General features: G+C 48.1%; 1 protein-coding gene across 2 annotated transcripts; it reads left to right on the top strand.

Annotated features, from left to right (window-relative positions):
* The first annotated feature begins 2,891 nt into the window (after positions 1 to 2,891).
* Positions 2,892 to 18,998, top strand: LOC123345255 (zinc finger protein RFP-like). 2 transcript variants are annotated; one of them, XM_044982002.1, is made up of 7 exons: positions 2,894 to 3,618; positions 8,013 to 8,108; positions 11,750 to 11,980; positions 12,281 to 12,303; positions 13,397 to 13,512; positions 16,307 to 16,366; positions 18,359 to 18,998. In XM_044982002.1, the coding sequence occupies exons 1-7, from the start codon at positions 3,202 to 3,204 to the stop codon at positions 18,874 to 18,876; spliced, it is 1,461 nt and encodes a 486-aa protein (XP_044837937.1). In that variant the 5' UTR covers positions 2,894 to 3,201; the 3' UTR covers positions 18,877 to 18,998. The 2 variants fall into 2 exon arrangements, with proteins under 2 accessions (XP_044837938.1, XP_044837937.1); XM_044982003.1 differs by lacking the exon at positions 8,013 to 8,108 and having other exon boundaries at positions 2,892 to 3,618.
* Positions 18,999 to 23,801: the final 4,803 nt, after the last annotated feature.

The following is a 23,801-nucleotide window of genomic DNA, read 5'->3' as shown; positions in this document are numbered from 1 at the left end:
GAGCTGGCTGGGGAAATGGGGAGAGACCCAGAACTTGGTTCTGGGCTCCCCACCCCGCAAGATGGACCTGGCAGAGGGGTTCTGTTTTCTGTACCAACAAGCTCTGTTTAAACTGTGTTCCCGTCATCTAATAAACCTTCTGTTTTACAGTCTGGCTGAGAGTCACATCTGACTGCGGAGTTGGGGTGCAGGGACCTCTGGCTGCCCCAGGACCCTGCCTGGGCGGACTCACTGCGGAAAGTGCATGATGTGGAAGGGCATGCTGAATGCTCTGAGGTCAGACCCAGGAAGGTGTAAGCTTCTTGCCCTGGAGACAGTCTGCTCAGAGAGGAGGCTCCCCCAGAGTCCTGACTGGCTTTGAAGGAGTGGTTCCAGAGCATCCCAGCATCCCCTTCCACCCCATGCACTTCCCAGAAGTCCGCACAGGCACTAACACTCCCTCCTCTGGCCTTTGTCAAGAAGGCTAACAGCATTTTGGGCTGTATAAGTAGGGGCATTGCCAGCAGATCGAGGGACATGATCATTCTCCTCTATTCAACATTGTTGAGGCCTCATCTAGAGTACTACGTGCAGTTTTGGGCCCCACATTGCAAGAAGGATGTGGAAAAATTGGAAAATCCAGTGGAGGGCAACAACAATGATTAGGGGGCTGGAGCACATAACTTCTGAGGAGAGGCTGAGGGAACTGGGATGGTTTAGTCTGCAGAAGAGAAGAATGAGGGAGGATTTGATAGCTGCTTTCAACTACCTGATAGGGGGTTACAAAGAGGATGGATCTAGACTGTTCTCAGTGGTAGCAGAGGACAGAACAAGGAGTAATGGTCTCAAGTTGCAGTGGGGGAGGTTTAGGTTGGATATTAAGAAAAACTTTTTCACTAGGAGGGTGGTGAAACACTGGAATGGGTTACCTAGGGAGGTGGTGGAATCTCCTTCCTTAGAGGTTTTTAAGGCCCGGCTTGACAAAGCCGTGGCTGGGATGATTTAGTTAGGAATTGGTCCTGCTTTGAGCATGAGGTTGGACTAGATGACCTCCTGAGGCCCCTTCCAACCCTGATATTCTATGATACTCTAAACTGACCACCAAATTTAAGTTGCGTGTTTTTCCCGTCAGGTGAGGACTCTGGGGCAGGGCTGGGGATAAGGAACTTGGGGTGCAGACAGGCTGCCCCAGGGCTAGGGCCAAAGAGGACTCCCCTCCACCCTCCCTGGCAGCAGCAAGCTCCAGGGGAGGGACCCCTCCTCTCCCCCGCAGTTCACTGCACATGCTCCTAGGTCCCTCTCAGGTCCAGAAAGCCCACTCACCTCCCCTATGGTGGGTACCGAGGGGGGAGGTTGCCATCACGTGTGGCCTCCTCTGTTGCCACCCCTCACCATAGCCTCACTGGGGATGGGGCTGCCCCTTGCCCAGCATGGTGCAGGAGTGGGGACTGCAGGGTGGTAGCTGGGGAGGGGCACAGTATCACAAAATTCACCCAAGCCCCAGCTGCACAGGTCTAGGAAGCTCCCCTCCCCAGTGGTGTAGCCAGGTTCTAACATCAGGGGGAGCGAACACGTAAAAAAAGATGCCAGCCAACATATCCAATTACTAATTAGGTAGTTCTATAACAGGCTATAACAGGCTGCCCTGGACCCCATCACCCCCTGAAGCACAAGGTAGGGGTAGGCACCACCATGTTGTGCAACAAACACTTGACAAAATTACTGGACTTAGTGATGGACAATGCGGGCAGGTGGGTATTATGTCATTCAGTCATTCAACCCATAAAATTGCACACATTTTGCCTCAGTGAAATTAAATATCCAGAGAATTACTGGGCCTGTGATGATGACCAGGGCTTGCTCACCTGTGGCTCGGGCTCCCCCTCCCTGTGCTGTGGAGGCACAGCCAGGCAGGTCTGCATCTGCAGGCAGGCACCCTGCCTCATATGCAGCTCCCGTGGGCCCTGATAGCCACTAGACTGGGAGCCTCCCGGCCAATGGAATGGGCTGGGCTGGGGGGCGGAAGGCAAAGGGGGAGATTGTAGGGAGCTTTGGAGGAGGGGAGGCAGTGGGGGAGGGGCGTGGGCTGGCACAAAGGGGAGGGCTCTCTGGAGAGGAGTGACAGGGGTCATTGGGAGTCTCTCGAGGGGGCAGAGGGTTGTGTGGGTCTCTGCTCCTTTCCCCGCCCACGGCTCCATCTGTCTGTCCCCACAACCCCCCAACTGTGTCCGTCTGTCCTCACAACTCCCCTGGCTGTGTCCTGGTGTGTGTCTGTCCCACAACCCCCAGCTGTGTCTGGCTGGCTGCCCCCACCACCCCCGGCTGTGTCTGTCTGTCCCACAACCCCCCAGCTGTGTCTGTTTGTCCCCACCAATGCCCCCCCCGACTGTGTCTTTGTGTCTGTCTGTCCCCACCACCCCCGGCTGTGTGTGTCTGTGCCACAACCCCCCTGGCTGTGTCCTTATGTCTGTCTGTCCCACAACCCCCGGCTGTGTCTGTCTGTCCCACAATCCCCCGGCTGTGTCTGGCTGGCTGCCCCCACCATCCCCAGCTGTGTCTGTCTGTCCCCCCCCGCTGTGTGTGTCTGTCCCACAACCCCCCGGCTGTGTCTGGCTGTCTCACAACCCCCCTGGCTGTATCTGTTTGTCCCCACCAAACCCCCCTCCTCGGCTGTGTCTGTGTCCATGTGTCTGGCTGCCCCCACAGCTCACCGGCTGAGTCTGTCTGACAGGCACAGACCCTGCTGCTGCTCGGCTCAGGGCTCAGACGCTGCCAGTGGCTCGCTCCCCCTCCCTGCTGTGGAGGAGTGGCCAGGCAGCTCCGGCACCGCCCCCGGCAGCTCCCATTGGCTGGGGTTCCCGACCAATGGGCTGTGAGACCAGTTGCTGCTGGGGCCTCTGCTGGGAGCTGCGGCTGCGGTGAGAGCGCCTGGCATTGCGACACGGGGACCCCCCCCAAAGCACAGGGCCTGGGGCCCAAACATTGCTGGAGCTGGGCCCAGCTTTAGGATTATTGGTGGGGCCTGGGCTCCACGGGCCCATAGAACTCGCCGCCTATGCTTGGTTCCTCTTTTCTGCTTTACTTCCTGGTGCCCTTTATACAGACACTTTTTGCAGAAGTATTGAACCCATTGCTCATATATACTAGTAGGGCAAGGGGTTAAGGCATACAAATTACGCCAAGCAGCAACGGGGGGGCATTGATCCCTATCAACTAGAAGCCATGGCTGCTACGAATCCAGCAAAAACGCTCCAGGATGAACTGACCTGTCCCATCTGTCTGGAGTATTTTAAAGATCCGGTGTCTCTAGACTGTGATCACAGTTTCTGCCAAGCCTGCATCACCCAGTGCTGGGGGGGATTCACTACTGATGTCTCCTGCCCTCAGTGCAGAGTGACTTTTCCCCAGAGGAACCTCAGGCTGAACAGGCAGCTCAGGAATATTGTGGAAGCAGCCAGAGAACTCAGGTTGCAGTCAGGGAAGGAACCAAAACCAGAGAGACTGTGTGAGAAACACAAGGAGCCTCTAAAACTGTTCTGCAAAGAGGATGAAATCCCCATCTGCCTGGTGTGTGACAGATCCAAGGAGCACAGAGATCACACCGTCATTCCTGCAGAGGAAGCTGCCAAAGAATTCAAGGTAGGAAATGACCAAATGTTATTTTTATAACCAGAGCCTTGGGGAACTCACCTTCCCCCAGAACTTTAGCCCGAGACAGCCACTCAGTGAGCCTCCACTGACGAAGAACAAGGGATTTGAGGCCTAAATAGGTTTCTCAGCAACTGCGAATCCTCCTCAGGCTCCTGCAGGTGGCTCTCCATAAACGTCCTAAGGCTCACACACTAGAGTGAGGGTTAGTGAAGAACCTGCATCCCACCCCTTCTACTCTCCATATGTGGAGTCCTGGTCACTGAATGACCCCGCCCCCCCTTCTCTGCCCCTCCCCACTTCCACCCCTTCCCAAAGCTATAAACACCACCTCCGTGCTGCTCCTCCTCTTCTTGGGGCCGAGGGAGCAGGAGGATGCAGCTGGGGCTGCCTGCTTGGCCCACATCCCCTTCATCCTTTTTCTGCAGCGCCCCTCAGCCAGACAGGAAGGGAGCTCCACCGCCATGAGACTTGGGGGGGGGGCCGCACGGGAGTGGAGTTCGGGTCCTGCAGACAGGCCTTAGCAAGTCTGCCTGATAAAGTCAGACATGGGATTGCTGGAAGCAGGGATGGGGTTGGAGCAATGGGGCACTGTAACAAGGTCACTGTCTCCAGAGTGCCCCCTTGTGGCCTAGGGTGGCTCTGCAGAGGCCCTGATTTAGTTTCCCTTTGAGGTTCCCAGAAACAAGCCACAGAGGCTTTTCTGTGGCCAGTAACACCCCTGCTCTCCCAGCAGTGACTCCCCGGACTGCTTGTCTGGAGGTCGGCCGTATCGGCCTAAAGAAGATCCAAGGCCTCCTCCCTCTGGCTCTCCATAGGGCCTCTGTCTTACCTATCTCAGGCGTGATTGAATCACATGACCCCCTTGGTCATCACTCCTTCATTTTCCCCACCCGGGGAGGAGAAGTGGCAATGTCACAGGTGGGGCAGAGACCCCTCTCCCTTTATAGGGCCAGCCACCCTGTGATGGGCATAGACCCTCTTCCACGTCTCCTGAGGCCACGGAGAGAGAGTCCCAGCCCTGCAGGTTTCACTTTGGAAATTTTGGCCATAGATTTCAGTGTGGGGACCTTGTGCCCATAAAGTTTCCATGTTGACAATAATAATAATAATTAATAATTAGTAATAAATATAATGTACTGATTTTCTATTGCAGTGGCAACTCTGGGTCACAATGAGAGATTAAGGCCCCATTGTGCCAGGCACTTTACAGGCAAAGAGCTCACAGTCACAGTCTAAGACAATATGCAGCAGGTAGATAAAGAGAGAACGGGGGGTGGGAGTGGGGGACACCTAAAGAGGGGTTGTGTTTGCATACACTGGCAATCGCGATTGTTAGGTCATCATGGGTGGCCACCACTCCAGATTTCAAAACTGTCCATTTTCTGTGGTGCAGACTTAGGTGCCTGAACTTTTCTATGGGGAATGTTTTAGGTGCTGGAGTGTCAGCAGGTATGAGGGGCAGTCCACGGCCCAGTCTCCTCTCCTGTGGACTTGGCAGGGACTTCAGAATCAGTTCTGAAAGAACTCAGATATGAAATTGCGGCGCTATTAACTATGGTTTATAAACTGTCCTTTAAACCAGCTTCTGTACCCAATGACTGGAAGATAGTTAACGTAATGCCAATATTTAAAAAGGGCTCTAGAGGTGATCCAGGCAATTACAGACCAGTAAGTCTAATGTCAGTACCAGGCAAATTAGTTGAAACAATAGTAAAGAATAAAATTGTCAGATACATAGAAGAACAGAAATTGTTGGGCAAAAGTCAACATGGATTCTGTAAAGGGAAATTGTGTCTTACTAATCTATTAGAGTTCTTTGAAGGGGTCAACAAACATGTGGACAAGGGGGATCCAGTGGACATAGTGTACTTAGATGTCCAGAAAGCCTTTGAACAGGTCCTCACCAAAGGCTCTTATGTAAATTAAGTTGTCATAGGATAAAAGGGAAGGTCCTTTCATGGATTGAGAACTGATTAAAAGTCAGGGAACAAAGGGTAGGAATAAATGGTAAATTCTCAGAATGGAGAGGGGTAACTAGTGGTGTTCCCCAAGGGTCAGTCCTAGGACCAATCCTATTCAACTTATTCATAAATGATCTGGAGAAAGGGGTAAACAGTGAGGTGGCAAAGTTTGCAGATGATACTAAACAGCTCAAGATAGTTAAAACCAAAGCAGACTGTGAAGAACTTCAAAAAGATCTCACAAAACTAAGTGATTGGGCAACAAAATGGCAAATGAAATTTAATGTGGATAAATGTAAAGTAATGCACATGGTAAAAAATAACCCCAACTATACATACAATATGATGGGGGCTAATTTAGCTACAATGAATCAGGAAAGAGATCTTGGAGTCATCGTGGATAGTTCTCTGAAGACATCCCTGCAGTGTGCAGTGGCAGTCAAAAAAGCAAACAAGATGTTAGGAATCATTAAAATAGGGATAGAGAATAAGATGGATAATAACTTATTGCCCTTATATAAATCCATGGTACGCCCACATCTCGAATACTGCATACAGATGTGTTCTCCTCATCTCAAAAAAGATATACTGGCATTAGAAAAGGTTCAGGGCAACTAAAATGATTAGGAGTTTGGAACGGGTCCCACATGAGGAGAGATTAAAGAGGCTAGGACTTTTCAGCTTGGAAAAGAGGAGACTAAGGGGGGATATGATAGAGGTATATAAAATTATGAGTGATGTGGAGAAAGTGAATAAGGAGAAGTTATTTACTTATTCCTATAATATAAGAACTAGGGGCCACCAAATGAAATTAATGGGCAGCAGGTTTTAAACAAATAAAAGGAAGTTCTTCTTCACACAGCACATAGTCAACCTGTGGAACTCCTTACCTGAGGAGCTTGTGAAGGCTAGGACTATAACAGCGTTTAAAAGAGAACTGGATAAATTCATGGAGGTTAAGTCCATTAATGGCTATTAGCCAGGATGGGTAAGGAATGGTGTCCCTAGCCTCTGTTTGTTAGAGGGTGGAGATGGATGGCAGGAAAGAGATCACTTGATCATTGCCTGTTAGGTTCACTCTGTCTGGGGCACCTGGAATTGACCACTGTTGGTAGACAGGATACTGGACTGGATGGACCTTTGGTCTGACCCAGTATGGCCATTCTTATGTTCTTATGTAGGCTTAGGGAGGCGAGAGCCCTTGGGCACTGTTTCCCAAATGGTGGCTTGTGACTCACCAGTGAGTGGTGGGAAGTTGTAGATGGGTTGTGGGCTTGGTGTGGAGGGGCAGGAGTGGTAGCTCCTGTCCCACAGGGCTGAGTCCATCTCTCCACACAGGGAACCTGTGGAAAAATTCCAGCATGAACCTACTTGTCCTACCTGTCGGGAGTATTTCAGAGAACCTGTCACTCTGGAGAGTGGGAATGTTTTCTGCCAAACCTGCATCACCCAAAACTGGGAGTCTCCTGGCTGAACAAGAATTAAGAAAGGCCATAAGGGGGGAAAGATGCCTTGATAAAGGTCCCAGGCCCAGCAGGGAGATGAGATTTCCCACTGGGATTCTGAACTCCTGTGCTGCTCCATGAGGGGTTAAACTCTAATGCTGCCGCCCTGCACTAGAGGAGATCACAGGGCTAAACACTGTGTGGGACCCTGAGCACCTTGAGTCTGCACACAAAAAGACTCCAGACAGTGCAGGTCCATGCCAAATACCATGGGGATTAGACTGGATTGTAGCAAAACTAACTCCTGGATGGTGCTGACCGGGGTCAGGCTGAAGAACCTGCCAAAGTGGTTCCATTAGTCCTTACACTCCTGTACCACAGTGCAGCATTTTGAAATCTCTAGAACTCACTGCTTCTGGGAGCTTTGCTGGGAGCTGGGGAACAGGTACCCAGGCAGCATTGGCACTGGAAGGGTTCAGGACAGAATTAGGGCAAACGTCAAACATTCTTGTCAAAAATCAACATATCTAATGGGGTTTGCCCTAGTGCCCAAGCCAGTTCTATTCATCCAGTCCAGTCCCCAGGGGTTCAGGGCTGAAATTCAGTGGGAGCTGGACTCCTTGGAGAATCCCAGGCCATATTTCAAGCCCTGGTGGCTTCTGGGATTTGTATCACTTTGTTGGTTAAACCTCCTCAAAAACAGGATATTTCACACAGTGGAATGAAAAATCCAAGGAGGTGCCCCCAGTTTCATGTTGGTGTAAGTCAATGGAGACACATGGTCAAACAATTTCAAGGAGTCTGAAAATGAAACACTCCCAGTGTCCCTTAATATGACTTCACTTCTTGGTATTTCTGATATTATAAACCTACTGGATTTTCATCAGTAGAGTGTTGGTTTGTGTTGGAAAAGCTCCTACCCACCCTCTCACTCCTAAAAATAAAAACACTACCACTCGAATAATTTTCTGTTCAGGAAAAGATTCAGACCCATTTGAAGACTCTGCGGGAAGAGAGAGAAAAGCTGCTGGGATTTAAAATGACTGGCGAGAAGGGAAGCCAGGAATACCTGGTAGGTGCTCATCATTATTAACCTGCATTTGTAATGACCCAGGCGGAGGAGCGTTCTGAATTAGACCAATAGGGAGAGGCAGGGGCAAGCTAGAGGCCCAATTGTGTTTTATCTTGATCAGTTGGCGGTAAAGCAGAAATCAGTTAAGTGGGGAATAATCACAAGTAAATGACAATGAGTTGTTTTAGCGGAATTACCACTTAGGCTTGCACCATAAACCAGTGAGTTTCAAGCTTTTTACATTTGCAGAGCCCTCTGGGTATTTCAAATGGGGGTGGGGACACCTTTTAGAAACTCGATTGGCTGTGTGTATACTTGAATCCTGTTCAGTGAGTTTTCAGTGTAAGTCTTTTGCGGATCCCTTAGGTCAGTGGTACTCACAGTTAGGTGACTTGAGAGCCACATTTGCAACCACCATTCAGCAAAAGAGCCACATGGCTACTGTCTGCCCCGTGCACCACCCACCACACACCCATAGTTGAATTCTGTTCAGTCAGTTTTCAGTCTAAGGCTACGTCTACACTTGCAGCTGTAGGGTGCCTGGAGTTAAACCTACCCTCAGAGACAGCAGCAGGGAAAGCGCTGCCCTGTGTTCACACCGTCAGCTGCAACCGCAGTGGCATGGCCACGTTTGCGGCACTTGCAACAGCTTTGAAAGTGGTGCATTATGGGCAGCTATCCCACAGAGCACCTCTTCCCATTCTGAATCTGAGGCTGGTGGGAAGGGGGAGGGCGGGCATGGGGCATCCTGGGTCCTGTCCCAATGCCCCGTCCTGCATTGCTTTGCATCCCAGCAGTCCGCTCACTTCCTTCCGTATTTCGCGCCATATTTCAGTGGTTGGTCAGAAGAGGGCAGGGCAGTAGAGTTCAAACTGACTACCAGAGCACACTAATAGACCAGGGCATCCACACTGGCACCACGGTGCTCCTGCCTGGGCGCAGCAAGCTCTATGCTTCTTGTGGAGGTGGATTACCAGGAGCGCTCCAGCCGCAGAGTCCAAGGCCTCTATGTACCTTTCCAGTGTGGACGCCTCAGGAGTTAGGGTGCTCAGGGGTGATATAATGTGCTGTAACTTGCAAGTGTAGACAAGGCCTAAGTCTTTTGCGGACCCCTTAGACAGTGCATGGACCCCCATGGACCTGCAGACCACAGGTTGAAAAGCACTGCCATACTGTAAATTATTATTCTTATCTACTATATATTAACTATTAGCTTAATTAAACTCTCTTTATAGGTAACAATTTATGAATTAACAGATTTTTGAAGCAGAAAATCCAATGCACTAGAACAAACCCCCACGGTTACACGTTCACTGCAATCTTGCAGTTCTCTGCCCCCGTCAGCCCAGAATTTGGAGGGTGTTTAGTTTTGTCTTGAGGAATCCTCTTGTGCGATCTTTGTTTACAGTTCTGAGTTCCAGCTTAAATAAAAGCCACGTATTCCTGGGTGTGATGTGTTGGGTTCTATCCCTCCGCAACCTTCTGGTTTACAGTTCTTTTGTGCTCTGACAATTTCTCCATGCCTGTCATTCCCCTTGTATGCCTTGGGGTGCTGTCCAGAGACGTTGTTTTACAGTCCTGACTATTTTCTTATTGTCACTACAACTCTCACCCTCCTTATTTCTTATGTCGGTTTCTCTTTAATTACAGTTTATATTTTATGACAGCTTATATCCTTCACGTGTCACTCTTGTGAATGATTGCTTTGTGGCCTTGGGGAATGTGGACTTTGGTCTGCTGCTTCGTGATCCTGGAATACTGTGTGGACGTCTGTGTGTATGTGTGCTCGCACATCCCTACAGACGGTCCCGATAACTGCTTTCCCTAGAAAAAAGCACAGGAGTACTTGTGGCACCTTAGAGACTAACACATTTATTGAAGCATAAGCTTTCATGGGCTACAGCCCACTTCATCGGATGCATAGAATGGAACGTATAGTGAGGAGATACGTATACATACAGAGAACATGAAAAGGTGGGAGTTCCCCTACCAACTCTTAAGAGGCTAATCAATGAATATGAGCTATTGTCAGCAGGAGAAAAAAAACTTTTGTAGTGATAATCAAGACAGCCCATTTAAGACAGTTTGACGAGAAGGTGTGAGGATACTTAACATGGGGAAATAAATTCAATGTGTGTAATGGCTCAGCCACTCCCAGTTTCTATTTAAGCCTAAATTGATAGTATCTAGTTTGCATATTAATTCAAGTTCAGCAGTTTCTCGTTGGAGTCTGTTTTTGAAGCTTTTCTGTTGCAAAATTGCCACTTTAAATCTGTTACTGAGTGGCCAGAGAGGCTGAAGTGTTCTCCTACTGGTTTTTTAATGTTATGATTCCTGATGTCAGATTTGTGTCCATTTATTCTTTTGCATAGAGACTGTCCGGTTTGTCCAATGTACATGGCAGAGGGGCATTGCTGGCACATGATGGCATATATCACATTGGTAGATGTGCAAGTGAACGAGCCCCTGATGGTGTGGCTGATGTGATTAGGTCCTATGATGGTGTCACTTGAATAGATACGTGGACAGAGTTGACATGAGGCTTTGTTGCAAGGATAGAAAAGCGTAACATGTTCCTCTTCAGATTCTAAGCTTTCATTTCCATTAATGAATTAATTTGCAGCCATTGTGGCTGCGATAAAAATCTTCTCAATCTGAACTGAATGTATCCAATGCAGAGCTCTCTGCCTGAGCCTGCAGTTTTGTGTGTCAGAGTTTCACTTGTTATTTTTTCTCCCCATCTGCCTCTGTTAATGTGGTTCTGAGCAGAGTTTGGCAAATACCAGATCTTTCCCCCGACTGATTTTTTTTTTGAAAGCGTTGAACCAAAAATGATTTTTGATTTGTTGAAAATTTTATACACAAATTTGACTTTTTCTTGGTCAAATGAAATGTTTCATTTTTGACAAAATCAAAATGTTTTGTTTCAACTTTGATCATTTCTTTTAAAATATATAATTATATTTTAAAAAAACCACAAGGACATTTTCAAACAAAAAGTAATTTGGTCTTTAAAATCCTGGAAAAAAATTAAAAGAAGAAAATGTTCTGATTTTTTTATTTTATATATATAGATCTAGCGATCTATCTCATAGAACTGGAAGGGACCTTGAATGGTCATCGAGTCCAGCCCCCTGCCTTCACTAGCAGGCCCAAATACTGAGTTTGCCCCAGATCCCTAAGTGCCCCCCTCAGGGATTGAACTCACAACCCTGGGTTTAGCAGGCCAATGCTCAAACCATTTTTGTAACAAAACAACTGAGTGACGGTGACAGGAATTCGTGGAATGTTTTAGTGTCGACAAATTTGCATTTTCCTTGGAAAAAAATTTAGCACAGAAAAGGTCACCCAGCTCTAGTGTTGAGTGCTACCCCCTGCTGCTTTGGATGTGAATCTCCGAAGCCCTCGATAATGCTGAACCGTGTCAGACATGGGAATGTCCCTTTACGAGATTCTGGGCCAAATGTAATGGTGTGAGAAAATCCTCTCTAGAAAGCACAGGATACTGTTAACTGTCATATGACTTAGAATTTGCAAAGAAATTCTTCTCCCTGCACGTTCAGCACTCCATGAAAAGACCCCAGGCTCCATCCAGGCCCCTCACCAGCCCTTGACCTATTTAAAAAAATTTTTTTTTACAGAGAAAGACACAAACCGAGAGGCAGAAGATTGTGTCTGAATTTCAGGAACTGCGGCAGTTCCTGGAGGAACAAGAGCGACTCCTGCTGGCCCAGCTGGAGAAGCTGGACGAGGAGATTGTGAAGCTACAGAATGAAAATGTCAGTAAACTATCCCAGGAGATTTCCCATCTGAGTGAGCTGATCAGTGAGCTGGAGGGGAAGTATCAGAAGCCATCAGGTGAATTCCTGCAGGTGAGACTGAGTCAGAAACATCCCAGATCCCCCCGACAGGCACAGGTCTGCTCCTAAAATATGGGCACAGCAGTCAGAGATCAGCGTGTAACAGTGTGTGCATTGCAGAGATGTGAAAGACTATTATTTTTGAAGAGTTACGGACACTTTTATATAAAAGAAGGAAAAGCCCCATTAGCTCAGTGAACGTGTGGCTCTGTGGCCAGGGTAGGACCTCTTTTCCCCATACTTGCTAAATCTTTTCTTTGGAATCCAAAGAGTGGGTCAGGTTGGATTGAAATTCTTTTCTCTCTCCTCTAGGATGACAGAAGCACCTGGAGCAGGTACGTGGCTCTCTCTCGCTCCCATGAGCGGCGAGTATCAGAGGCAGGGGAAGGCAATGCCTTCCCAAACTACCAAGTGTGGCCCCACCCACACTCTGCCCCCAGCGATCTCCCTGCTTCGGCACAGCTCCCTCCAGGCTCCGGCCGCGTGCTCCTGGGCCGGGGAGGCTGGGGCCACCCACCCTCTCTGTGCTCTGGGGCCAGAGAGGCTGGGGCTGCTCACCCTCCCCATGCTCTGGGGCTGGGCCGCTCAGGGGGTGGGGAAGGCTGGGGGTGCTTAGGGGCTGGGGTCCTGCCCCTACGGTGAGGGGGCTAAGCTCCTGTGGAGAGCCTGGGGTGGGGCCTGGGGCGAGGCTGAGGCCTTGCCTCCCCTAGTCCTAGGTTCACCCACCGGCCTTGCTCACTCCCCCTCACACTTCATGACTCTAGGAAAGAGCTTGGAGCTGATGTTAGCAGCGCATCTCCCAAGGGCTCTACAGCAAAATGTTTGGGGAAGGTCACTTGTTGGATACTAATCTCACTGGTCCATTTGTTCCTGAGGTTCTCACCCTTTTATAGAAGACTCTGGAATTACCTCTGGAATGAGAGAGACTGACCTAAGTTACATTCCAGAAATGTCACGTCCCTGGGGGTGGAATATGGGCCTATCACTGGTGGGGCCCTGGTTACCATTCAGCCCAGGCCAGCAGGGGTCCAGAGTCTTTCCCGCCTGAGGACTGTTTGGAGACCTGTGTGAAATGAGCTGGGGAGGGGAGAGTTGATGTCTCAGTCCACTTTCTAGTGGTCAGATTTCTACAACACTTAACTTGGGAACCTCCTGTCCCTCAGAGCATGGAGGCCATGGAGTGGATTGGCCATGGAGACTCAATTCCCTTTTAATCCCCAGAGCTTTTGTCCCCAGACCAGAGTTGAAGAATATGAATGGGTCCTTTGAGGAGAAGGTTGCATGGCCATGGGCTGTGTTGCACATCCTTTGAGGCTGGGAGAAGTCGAGGATTTCTGACTCCAGGCCCATTAGTGCAATGACTCAATAGCCAGAACTTATAATGAGTCAGTAACTGCAATATAATCACGTGAAATTGTTTCTGTCCAGGTGGGAGAAGGGGAAGTTCCAGCAACCAATGGAGATTTCTCCTGAACTGAAAAAGAGACTCAGTGATTTCTCCCAGAAAAATGTCGCTCTGATGAAGACTCTAGGGAAATTCAAAGGTACCTAGAAGGGATCTAGGTGGGGAAATCATGATGAGACTCTGACTCTATGGGAGGAGAATGGCTCTGGCCAATTGGTTCATAATTAGATAATGCTTCTGTTTAATTGTTAGATGAGAATGCCACACACTTGGGGTCCAAGTCACTCAGGTTGATTAATTCAACCCCTTATTTGTTCCAGAACCATGTCTTGCCATGACAATTACTGTTAAAGTAAGAAATGACAGACATACTGAAAGAAATATTGCCCAGCTACCTTCTCCTGGTGCAGATCCTTTTCTCCTATGAAGCTCTGACTACCCCTTACTCTTTCTGACATATACGCATCCAGATTATATAGTTATAAGTTCTTTTCCAATCACCTTTGAGTGTTATGAATATTAAGTATTTTGTGTAACTATCAAATTCACAGTCCATTTTGGTCAATTTCATGGTCAGAGGATTTTTAAAATAGTAACGTTCACAATTTCAGCTATTTAAATCTGAAATGTCCTGGTGTTGTAATTGTAGGGGTCTTGACCCAAAAATGAGTTGTGGGGGGGTTGCAAGGTTATTGTAGGAGGGGTTGTGGTGCTGCTACCCTTACTTCTGCGCTGCTGCTGGCGGGGCACTGCCTTTGGTGCTGGGCACCTGGAGAGTGGTGGCTGCTGGCCGGGAGCCCAGCTCTGAGGGCAGAGCCGCCACCAGCAGCAGTACAGAAATAAGGATGGCATGGGCTGGTATTGCCACTCTTACTTCTGCGATACTGCCTGCAGAGCTCGGCCCTCAGTCAGCAGCCACCACTCTCTGGCCTCCCTGTTCTGGAGGCAGCTGTGCAGAAGTAAAGGTGACATGGTATGGTAATGCCACCTTTACTTCTGCATTGCTGCTGGTGGGGCGTTGCCTTCAGAGCTGGGTGCCTGGCCAACAGCCGCTGCTCTCCAGCCACCCAGCTCTGAAGGCAGCGCAGAAGTAAGGGTAGCAATACCATGAGCCTCTTAAAATAACCTTGTGACCCCCCCGCTCTCCCGCAACTCCCTTTTGGGTCAGGACCCCCAATTTGAGAAACCTGGTCTCCCTTGTGAAATCTGTATAGTGTAGGGTAAAAGCAAGCAAAAGACCAGATTTCATGGTTTGTGATGCATTTTTCATAGCTGTGAATTTGGTAGCTCCCTAGCCATAACTCGTACACTACACATGCAAGAACTTTTTAATTGAAAGGGCTTTTGCTGTCCAAGCTATTTCAGGTTTCAGAAGGCTAGCCGTGTTAGTCTGTTTTAGCAAAAAAAATGAGGAGTCCTTGTGGCACCTTAGAGACTAACAGATTTATTTGGGCATAAGCTTTCGTGAGCTGGAACCCACTTCATCAGATGCATGAAGTGGAAATTTCATTTTGAGAGGTATATATACACATGCAAAGATGGGTGTGTAGCTTCACTGTGCAGAGGACCAGTGCAAATGAAGTCATTTCAAACAGGGTGGATGTGGCCCACTCCTAATAGTTGATGAGAAGGTGTGAATACCAAAAGAGGGAAAATTACTTCTTGTAGTGAACTCGCCACTCCCAGTCTCTATTCAGATGCAGTCTGATAGTGTCAAGTTTGCATATGAATTCCAGCTCTGCAGTTTCATGCTGAAGTCTGTTTTTGAAGTTTTTTGCTGAAGTATGGCAACTTTCAGGTCTGTTACTGAGTGTCCAGGGAGATTGAAGTGCTCTCCTGCTGGTTTTTGAATGTTACCATTCTTGATATCTGATTTGTGTCCATTTATTCTTTTGCGTAGAGACTGTCCAGTTTGGCCAAGGTACATGGCAGAGGGGCATTGCTGGCACATGGTGGCATAGATCACATTGGTAGATGTGCAGGTGAACGAGCCCCTGATGGTGTGGCTGATGTGATTAGGTCCTATGATGGTGTCCCTTGAATAGATATGTGGACAGAGTTGGTAACAGGGTTTGTTGCCAGGATTGGTTCCTGGGTTAGTGTTTCTGTTGCGTGGTGTGTAGTTGCTGGTGAGGGGGTGGATGATGGACAGAGGGAGGTGGGCAGTGTAAAGCTGGGCCTCTGACACTCTGCACGCTGGGCAAGACACACGGGGGCCATTGTCACAGGGATGTAGCTCTGGCTGGTTCAGAACTTCCTCAGCCTGTGCCAAGGTCTGCACCAGCCCCTGCAGCCACTGAACAGCGGAGTCACAAATGGCCCCTCCCCCTCTCCTTTCGCTGGTACAGGGGTGAATCTGGCCCATTGAACCAACCTTCCCCTGCCTCTGTTTCCACACTGATAAAGTGATTTTATTATTATTCCTGTTTCTGCCTATGGAGGACAAGGCCCCGTCGTGCTGCTCTCTGTAGAGACGCTGAGTAAACAGACCCAACAGCTCACAATTAGAGCCAGGATTTTGCAAACGCTCAACATCCTGTTAGCGTCAAAGTGGGTAAAGTTACTTTTATGCCACAGTCTTTGCTGGATCTGAGTCTAGGTTACAACAAAAGGCAGCAAGTGAATGAGACAAACCAACTGGAGTCTGAAGGGTGGGAGGGGATGATGAGGGGAAAATAAATCTCTCTTACATGTGATATGTCCTGGGATTGTTGTGAGGCTGCATGGATGTTGCTTCCATTGCTAAGAGATGCCTGAATGAGAGAGGAAACAGAAAGTTTCGGATGGGTTTATATTAAATACCCGAGTATGTCTCTGGGCCTCTCTGTCTGTTTCTCTGTCATGATGAAAACAGTTCTAGGAGTTCAGAGTGGTGATGCTGTTATAAATATGAAAGCCTGAAATCTCACCTCTCTTATCCTTTCCCCTTCCAGACATTCTGCCAGCTAAATTGGAGATAAGAAGAGGGGAACCCCTAGAAGCACACAGACAGGGTGAGATTGCAGATGGAGATTGTTTTTCCATTATCATAAAAGTCCCATGAAAACATGTTCATGAAATTGTACCTAAAGTTACCAACCAAACTGATAGTGGCCATGATGCTCACAGCCCTAAAAACAAAACCATAAATATGGAGGAGATCCCAAGCTGAAGTCACACAAACAATCCTGACATCAACTTTGGTGCTGAATTCATGTCCATGCTGATGAACAGAAATGCTCTCCCTGAGCAGCATCCAAACACCCTTAACTCTGACCCTGGAATTTGTATAGACATTCACTGGCTTTTAAATATTTAATTGAGAGGAATGAGTACAGAGCTCGCTTCGAGGGCTGACACATCTCTCTCCTTAACCTTGGCAGAGGGAGTCTCCCTCATCACAGTTCTCCAACATCCTACCTTTTGTTTGGGCAGTCCTGAGCTCTCTACTCCTGGGGGAATTCTGCACTAACACATTAAAAGTTCTGTGCCAAAAAAATTACAAATTTTGCACACACACAATTTTAAAATTCTGCATATTTTATTTGTCAAAAGAACACAATATAATCACAATAGTTTCAATTATTTTGGTAATTTATTTCAAAGTACCTGTCAGCCAGTATGTCTGTAACAATACAGACAATGAAAAAGATTCAGGAAATGTTTTTTGTCAGATTCCTTACTAGGCATATAATACAGAACTTTGAGTAATTCCTTGGAACTAGAATATAGAACCATGTTTTCTGCCCCCTCAGAAGCAGTGCGATGATTTGGGGGAGTCAGGGGAATGGAGGAGCTGAGGGAGAGGGAAGGAGCCTGGGAGTGAATCTGAAGGATTGTTGACTGTGGGTGGGAGAAATATGGAACAGGAATTTTTTTGGGGGGTGAGGGAGAGGCCTGGAGGGCTTTTTAGAGAGCCTCCCCAATGCAGACCTTAGCTTACCCCCTAGCCTCTCCCATTCAGTCAGCCACATCTGCCACTGTCCCCATGGGTCCTTGTACCCCCTCCCCATTGTCACCATGTGTCCCTCCATCCCCAATCACACACACACTCCCCCATCCCCATGTGTCTCTGTGTCCTCACTCAGCCACCCCCGTCTCCCATGTGGCCCTGCACCCCTCTCCCTGTCCCCATGTGGCTCTGTGCCTCCACTCCCATGCAGCCCCTGTTCCCATCTGTCCTTCCTCAATAGCCCTTAGAAACCCTAGTCTGTGACCCGCTCCCAACCCCACGTGCCTGTCTCCCCGCTGTATCCCTTGTCTCCTGACCTGGGGCTGCTCCCACCCAGGAGCAGCTGCTCAGTTCTAGTGCCACAGCGGCCCCTGGGGGGCAAAAGGCAGAACCGCAGCAACTTTCTGGCAGAAGTTACTTTCAGCAATAAAAAATAAAAGTGTGTGCAGGCTATTAATTATGCATGTGCATATGGCGCAGAATTCCCCCAGAGTAGCTCTCCCATTGGAGTTTCTCACTCTTTCATTGATTGGGGAGATGCTCTCTCTCTGATGCTGCCCTCCCTCCCTTCTTTCTGGACTGGGGATGTGGCTACCCCACCCAATGCCACTTCCTACTCTCTGGTCTTAAGCGGTTCTTCCCCAATGCTGCACCTTCCTCTCTGTTCCCTGGCCTGGGAGTGGAGGCTGCATTAGGGGAGGGAGTTTCCTTCTGTGGGGTTTACAGCTGGTACCTGCCTCCTCTGCTCCTTTCTCACTAAAACCTTCTTGACACCTTCCTGGCTGCATCTCTGATGCAGGGAATGGAGCAGCCCCAGCAAGGGGAGATGAAGCCCCTGTAAGGAAATGAAAAACCAGTAAAGTGGCTCCTATTAAACAGCCTGAGGAACTGCAGTGACATGTCTGCTCATACTCAGGTGCCCAGAACAGAGGCAGTTCCCTGGGATCCAGGCCTGTCCGAACCAGAACGGTGCTGCTGGGGAATATGAGAAATGGTTCCAGCCTCCCCCAGGGCTGATCTCTGGTCCTAATACTCTGATTCTCTCTCCCCCCAGTGTGTGTGACTCTGGATCCAGACACGGCTCATCCCCAGCTCATCCTGTCTGAGGATCTGAAAAGTGTGAGCTGTGGAGACACGCGGCAGCGACTGCCCAACAACCCTGGGAGATTTGACACTGTGTACTATGTGCTGGGCTGTGAGGGATTCACCTCGGGGAGACATTGCTGGGAGGTGGAGGTAGGGGGTGGGCGATTCTGGGCCGTAGGGGTGGCAAGAGAGTCTGTGAGGAGGAAGGGATGGATCAGCCGTAGCCCTGAGGATGGGATCTGGGCTGTGGGGCAGTGGAAGGGTCAGTTCCAGGCCCTCACCTCCCCGGAGACCCGTCTGCCCTGGCGCCGGGTCCCAAAGAGGATCCGGGTTTGTCTGGACTGTGACCGGGGGCAGGTGACATTTATCACTGCTGGTGACAAGGCCCCGATCTTCACTTTCCCGCCGGGCTCCGTCCCTGGGGAGAGAATCCGACCCTGGCTCTGGGTGGGGGACAAAGACACCTGGCTCATACTGTATCCCTGAGGGGGATTTTCCCACCCATTCAAAAATACAACAGTCACTGAAGAAGACGACATTTTGATTACGAGGCATGGGCTAATCCCATAAGAGACCCCAAACAACAATTCAAAGTTAAATTCTTTAACCAGGTGCTAGATTGGTTAAATACAGTCAGTTGAAGAACGTTTCATGCAGCTCAAGGAACAGAGCAGTATATTTGGGATGTTGTATGATATTCCAAAACTCCTCACTGTACCTGAAGAAAACCTACACCAGCAATGCAGGGCACTAGAGACAGTGTTGACACATGATGACATGTGTGATATTGAGGCGAGTGATTTAGATGATGAACTGAAAGCCCTTTCAAGATACATTTCAGCAGGATCAACTCCAAAGGCTATTCTGGAATATATGTGCACAAATAAGATGATCACCCTCTTTCCAAATGCTTTTGTTGCTCTTTGCATACTTCTAACACTTCCTGTAACAGTTGCCAGTGGAGAACGCAGCTTCTCCAAGCTGAAGTTAATAAAAACCCATCTACGCTCCACAATGACACAGGAGAGGCTGGTCGGCCTTGCAACCATCTCAATAGAGCATGAGCTGGCCCAGACTGTGGACCTTCAGTAGGAAGCAGTTCAAATCTTTGTAACCAAGAAGGCACGGAAAGCACCACTTTGATTATTCAAACAGGTTAAAATGCCAGTGTTTACTATGCAGACAAGAAAAGCTACATTTGCTGTTCAGGAGTTTGAAAGTTAAGTGTTACTTCAAATTTTTGAACATTTTAAGTTGTTAGTTCTCCTTTATTGGGGTAAGTAGCAGAGCAGTACCATGAGAGGAGTAGAATGGGAAGAAGGCAGATTTGAGACCTTTCAAAGTTTTGGCCCAAGCGAGGGGGCATGTAAGACAGGCATCTGTAAAAGCTACACAGAGATTGAGTAGAATCCAGAGGTTGCTGTTGTAGATTTGTAAGAATCAAGTCTGCATACTTTTTCAGCTGGCTTAACAAACATTTCTTGTCCTCTTCACTGAAGGATTCAATATAAATGCCTTCATTAGTCAACTTCTGGACTGAAGTCTTTGCTTCTTACAGTACGTTTTCAATGGATCTCTCTGATTGATCCAAATGTAGCTTCAATTGCTGGACAGAGATCAACTATTGTTGTAGCAGATGCCTGGATGCCATTGTTTAATGACCCGAGTGGTTTCATTAATAGACTTACAAGAGAGCGAATTGTGATTGTCTTCTCTGAACTTAAAAGCAAAAGTAGTCCACCAGCCTCACTACTTAGATCCGTCCCATCTTGGTAGAAACTTTCCACAGCCAATAATAATGGTAGCAGTAATTTTAAGACTACAGCCAAGGATCGCTCATGGGAAAGCGAGTGGGTTTTCCCAGGTTGGACTGATTTGAACTTCAGTCCCAGTGTATCTTTTATTTTTCCCCAAGATATTCAGTCCTTTTGGACTCTTGCTGAGGCCAGGATTTAAAGGGCTCCGGGCTTCCCTCAGCGGCAGGAGCTCTGGGCTCTTTAAATCCCTGCCCCAGCCCCGCAAAGCTCAGGGTACACCCTGGTGGCCAGAGCCCCGGGCCCTTTAATTTGCCCCTGAGCCCTGGGGGGCTCCCAGCCACCTCTTCAGCTGGGAGCCCCTGGTTGATTTAAAGGCCCTGGGTCTCCCAGCCACAGCTGGTGCCCCAGGGCCTTTAAATCTTGAGAGGCCACGCCTCTTCTGGATGAGGCCACGCCCCCCTCAGGACTCTGGCAGTACCCGTAAATCCTGTAAATTACTTTCATCCCTGCCTAAACTGTGTTGTGTCTCCAGCATTCTTAACAGCCTCATTAAGTACTTCTAAAATTGGCTTTGACAATGACTGGCTTATAAGGCTTTTTGCATGTCAATGCAGTCCAGAAGATTGGTGTTTTGCAGCCTTTTCACATAGTTTTGTCAGCATTGGCTTTACTGATCAGTCTGGTAAACCAAGCTCCTCCACTTTTACTATATAAATCCATGGTATGTTCATATCTTGAATACTGTGTGCAGTCCTGGTCGCCCCACCTCAAAAAAGACATATTGGAGTTGGAAAAGGTACAGAGAAGAGCAACTGAAATTATTAGAGGTATGGAGCAGATTCCATACAAGGAGAGATTAAAAATACTAGGACTTTTCAGCATGTAAAAGAGATGACTAAGACGGGCTATGATAGAGCTCTATAAAATCTTGACTCGTGGAGGAAAAAATAAGGAAGTGTTATTTACTCCTTCACATAACACAAGAACTTGGGGTCACCCAATGAAATTAATAATTAGCAGGTTTAAAACAAACAAAAGAAAGTATTTTTTTTCACACAACGCACAGTCAACCTTTGGAACTTTTTGCCGGGGGATGTTGTGAAGGCCATAACTATAACAGGCTTCAAAACAGAACTAGTAAATTAATGGAGGTTAGGTCCACCAATGACTATTAGCCAGAATGGGCAGGGATGCAACCCCATGCTCAGAGTGTCCCTAGCCTCTGTTTGCCAGAAGCTGGGAGTGGACAACAGGGGATGGATCACTCCATGATTACCTGTTTTATGCATTCCCTTTGAAGCATCTGGCATTATCCACTGTCAGAAGGCAGGATACTGGGCTAGATGGACCATTGGTCTGACCCAATATGGCCATTCTTCTGTAAAAATTAATTATAATATAATAAAAATGTTTAGTATAGAAACTCCCCAGGATGGCGACAATGTGAGATAACGACCTTGGGAAATAATGCATTTTAAAAATCTTGGCCTACTAGGAAATATATATTTATATAAGTTTCAGAGTGGTAGCTGTGTTAGTCTGTATCAGCAAAAAGAACGAGGAGTACTTGTGGCACCTTCGAGACTAACAAATTTATTTGGGCATAAGCTTTTGTGGGCTAAACCCACTTCATCAGATGCATGCAGTGGAAAATACAGTAGGAAGATTATATACACACACACACAGAACATGAAAAAATGGGGGTTGCCATACCAACTCTTCCAAGAGTAATTAATTAAGGTGAGCTATTATCAGCAGAAGAAAAAAAAACTTTCATAATGATAATCAGGGTGGCCCATTTCAAACAGTTGACAAGAAGGTATGAGTAACAGTAGGGGAAAAATTAGCATGGGGAGATAGTTTTCAGTTTGAGTAATGACTCATCCACTCCCAGTCTTTATTCAAGCCTAATGTAATCGTGTCCAGTTTGCAAATTAATTCCAATTCAGCAGTTTCTTGTTGGAGTCTGTTTCTGAAGTTTTTTTTGTTGGAGTATTGCGACTTTTAGGTCTGTAATTGAGTGTCCAGGAAGGTTGAAGTGTTCTCTTACCGGTTTTTGAATGTTATAATTCTTGACGTCTGATTTGTGTCCATTTATTCTTTTGTGTAGAGACTGTCCAGTTTGGCCAATGTACATGGCAGAGGGGCATTGCTGGCACATGATGGCATATATCACATTGGTAGATGTGCAGGTGAACGAGCCTCTGATGGTATGGTTGATGTGATTAGGTCCTATGATGGTGTCACTTGACCTAATCTGTCCACCTAATGTGGACAGAGTTGGCATCGGGCTTTGTTGCAAGGATAGGTTCCTGGGTTGGTGTGTGGTTGCTGGTGAGTATTTGCTTCAGGTTGGAGGGCTTTCTATAAGCGAGGACTGGCCTGTCTCCCAAGCCTGTCTCCTAATAGCCATTGATGGACTTATCTTCCATTAATCTAGCTAGCTAGCTCCCTTTTGAACCCCATTATAGTATTGGCCTTCACAACACTCTCTGGCAAGGAGTTCCAGAGGTTGACAGTGCGTTGCTACTCTAGCCACAGTCATCCTAGTCTCTATGACCTGAAGCACTCCCATCTACCCAGCATTCTTGCTCATCTCTATGCCCTTGGAGGACTCCTGTCCACCCAACCTTTGATCTCTATGACATCTGGAAGCCCCTCCACCCTCCCTCCCTGCAGCACCAGGATGGGAGTGGGAAGACCCCCCGGGACTGCAGGAGGAGCAGAGGGGCCCTGAGAGTCAGATGTGGGGGCTGCAGGGTCAGAACTGAGGGAGGGTCTGGGGGCAGAAGGGATGGGGGGGGTTGGGGGTAGAATTAACAGTCAGGCTGGGGACAAGCAGATGTGGGGTGGCAGGGACACAATGAATTAATTAGTGTTTGGGGAGAAGCTGGAGGCTCTGCACCAGCAGGGAGCCTGGGGAAGGGAGACCCAGGCACTGAGGAGTTGTGGGTGGGGAGATGTCACCTGGATGAAGAAGAGGTGGCTGTGAGGCGGGGAGAGTCAGGTATGGGGCAGGTTTCACCAGAAGGGAGAGAAGAAATGAAATGGGAAAAGGTGAAGATAAACTAAAACAGGAGTAAGGGGAGAAGCCTGGGGAAAGTGGGTGAAGCTAAAATCAGAAGAATGAAGGTGAAACAACCCTGAGAAGGGAAAAACTCATGAGGCACCAAGAGGGGAGGGAATACATTCAGCAGAGGACACCTGCCTTGTAATGATCTGTGACGCGGATTAGACAAGAGTTAGGAAGACTCAGACAACTAAACAGATGGAGAACAAGTGCTAGAGAAAACGCTGGATGAAATGAAAGACAAGTGAAGAGGAAAGGGAGAGGGAGGTGGAGATCTATACAATGTTTCTGAAAGTGAGACTGTAATATTAATTCTACCCCATCATTCATGGACAGTGTCTCCACTTTAGTTCCTTTCAGAACAACACTTCAAATCTTTGGATGTTTTTGCCATGTGGTCTGGTTATGAAAGTTTCCTCTCCGCTCCTTGTAAGCTTGCATTTACTTAAGGTCAATAAAACATATAAAACATTCTTCTTGTCTATATCCCTTTAATTTCCTAGCTGTCACTTTTGAAGCAGACATGGGATTCACCCCCCGCCCCAAATTGGTTGTGTCAGTGCAGCACTGTAAGCTGCCTTGTG

This window comes from Mauremys mutica, chromosome 12 (genome assembly GCF_020497125.1).
Source record: "Mauremys mutica isolate MM-2020 ecotype Southern chromosome 12, ASM2049712v1, whole genome shotgun sequence".
NCBI lineage: Eukaryota > Metazoa > Chordata > Testudines > Geoemydidae > Mauremys > Mauremys mutica.
This window is presented reverse-complemented; position numbering and strand designations above follow the sequence as displayed.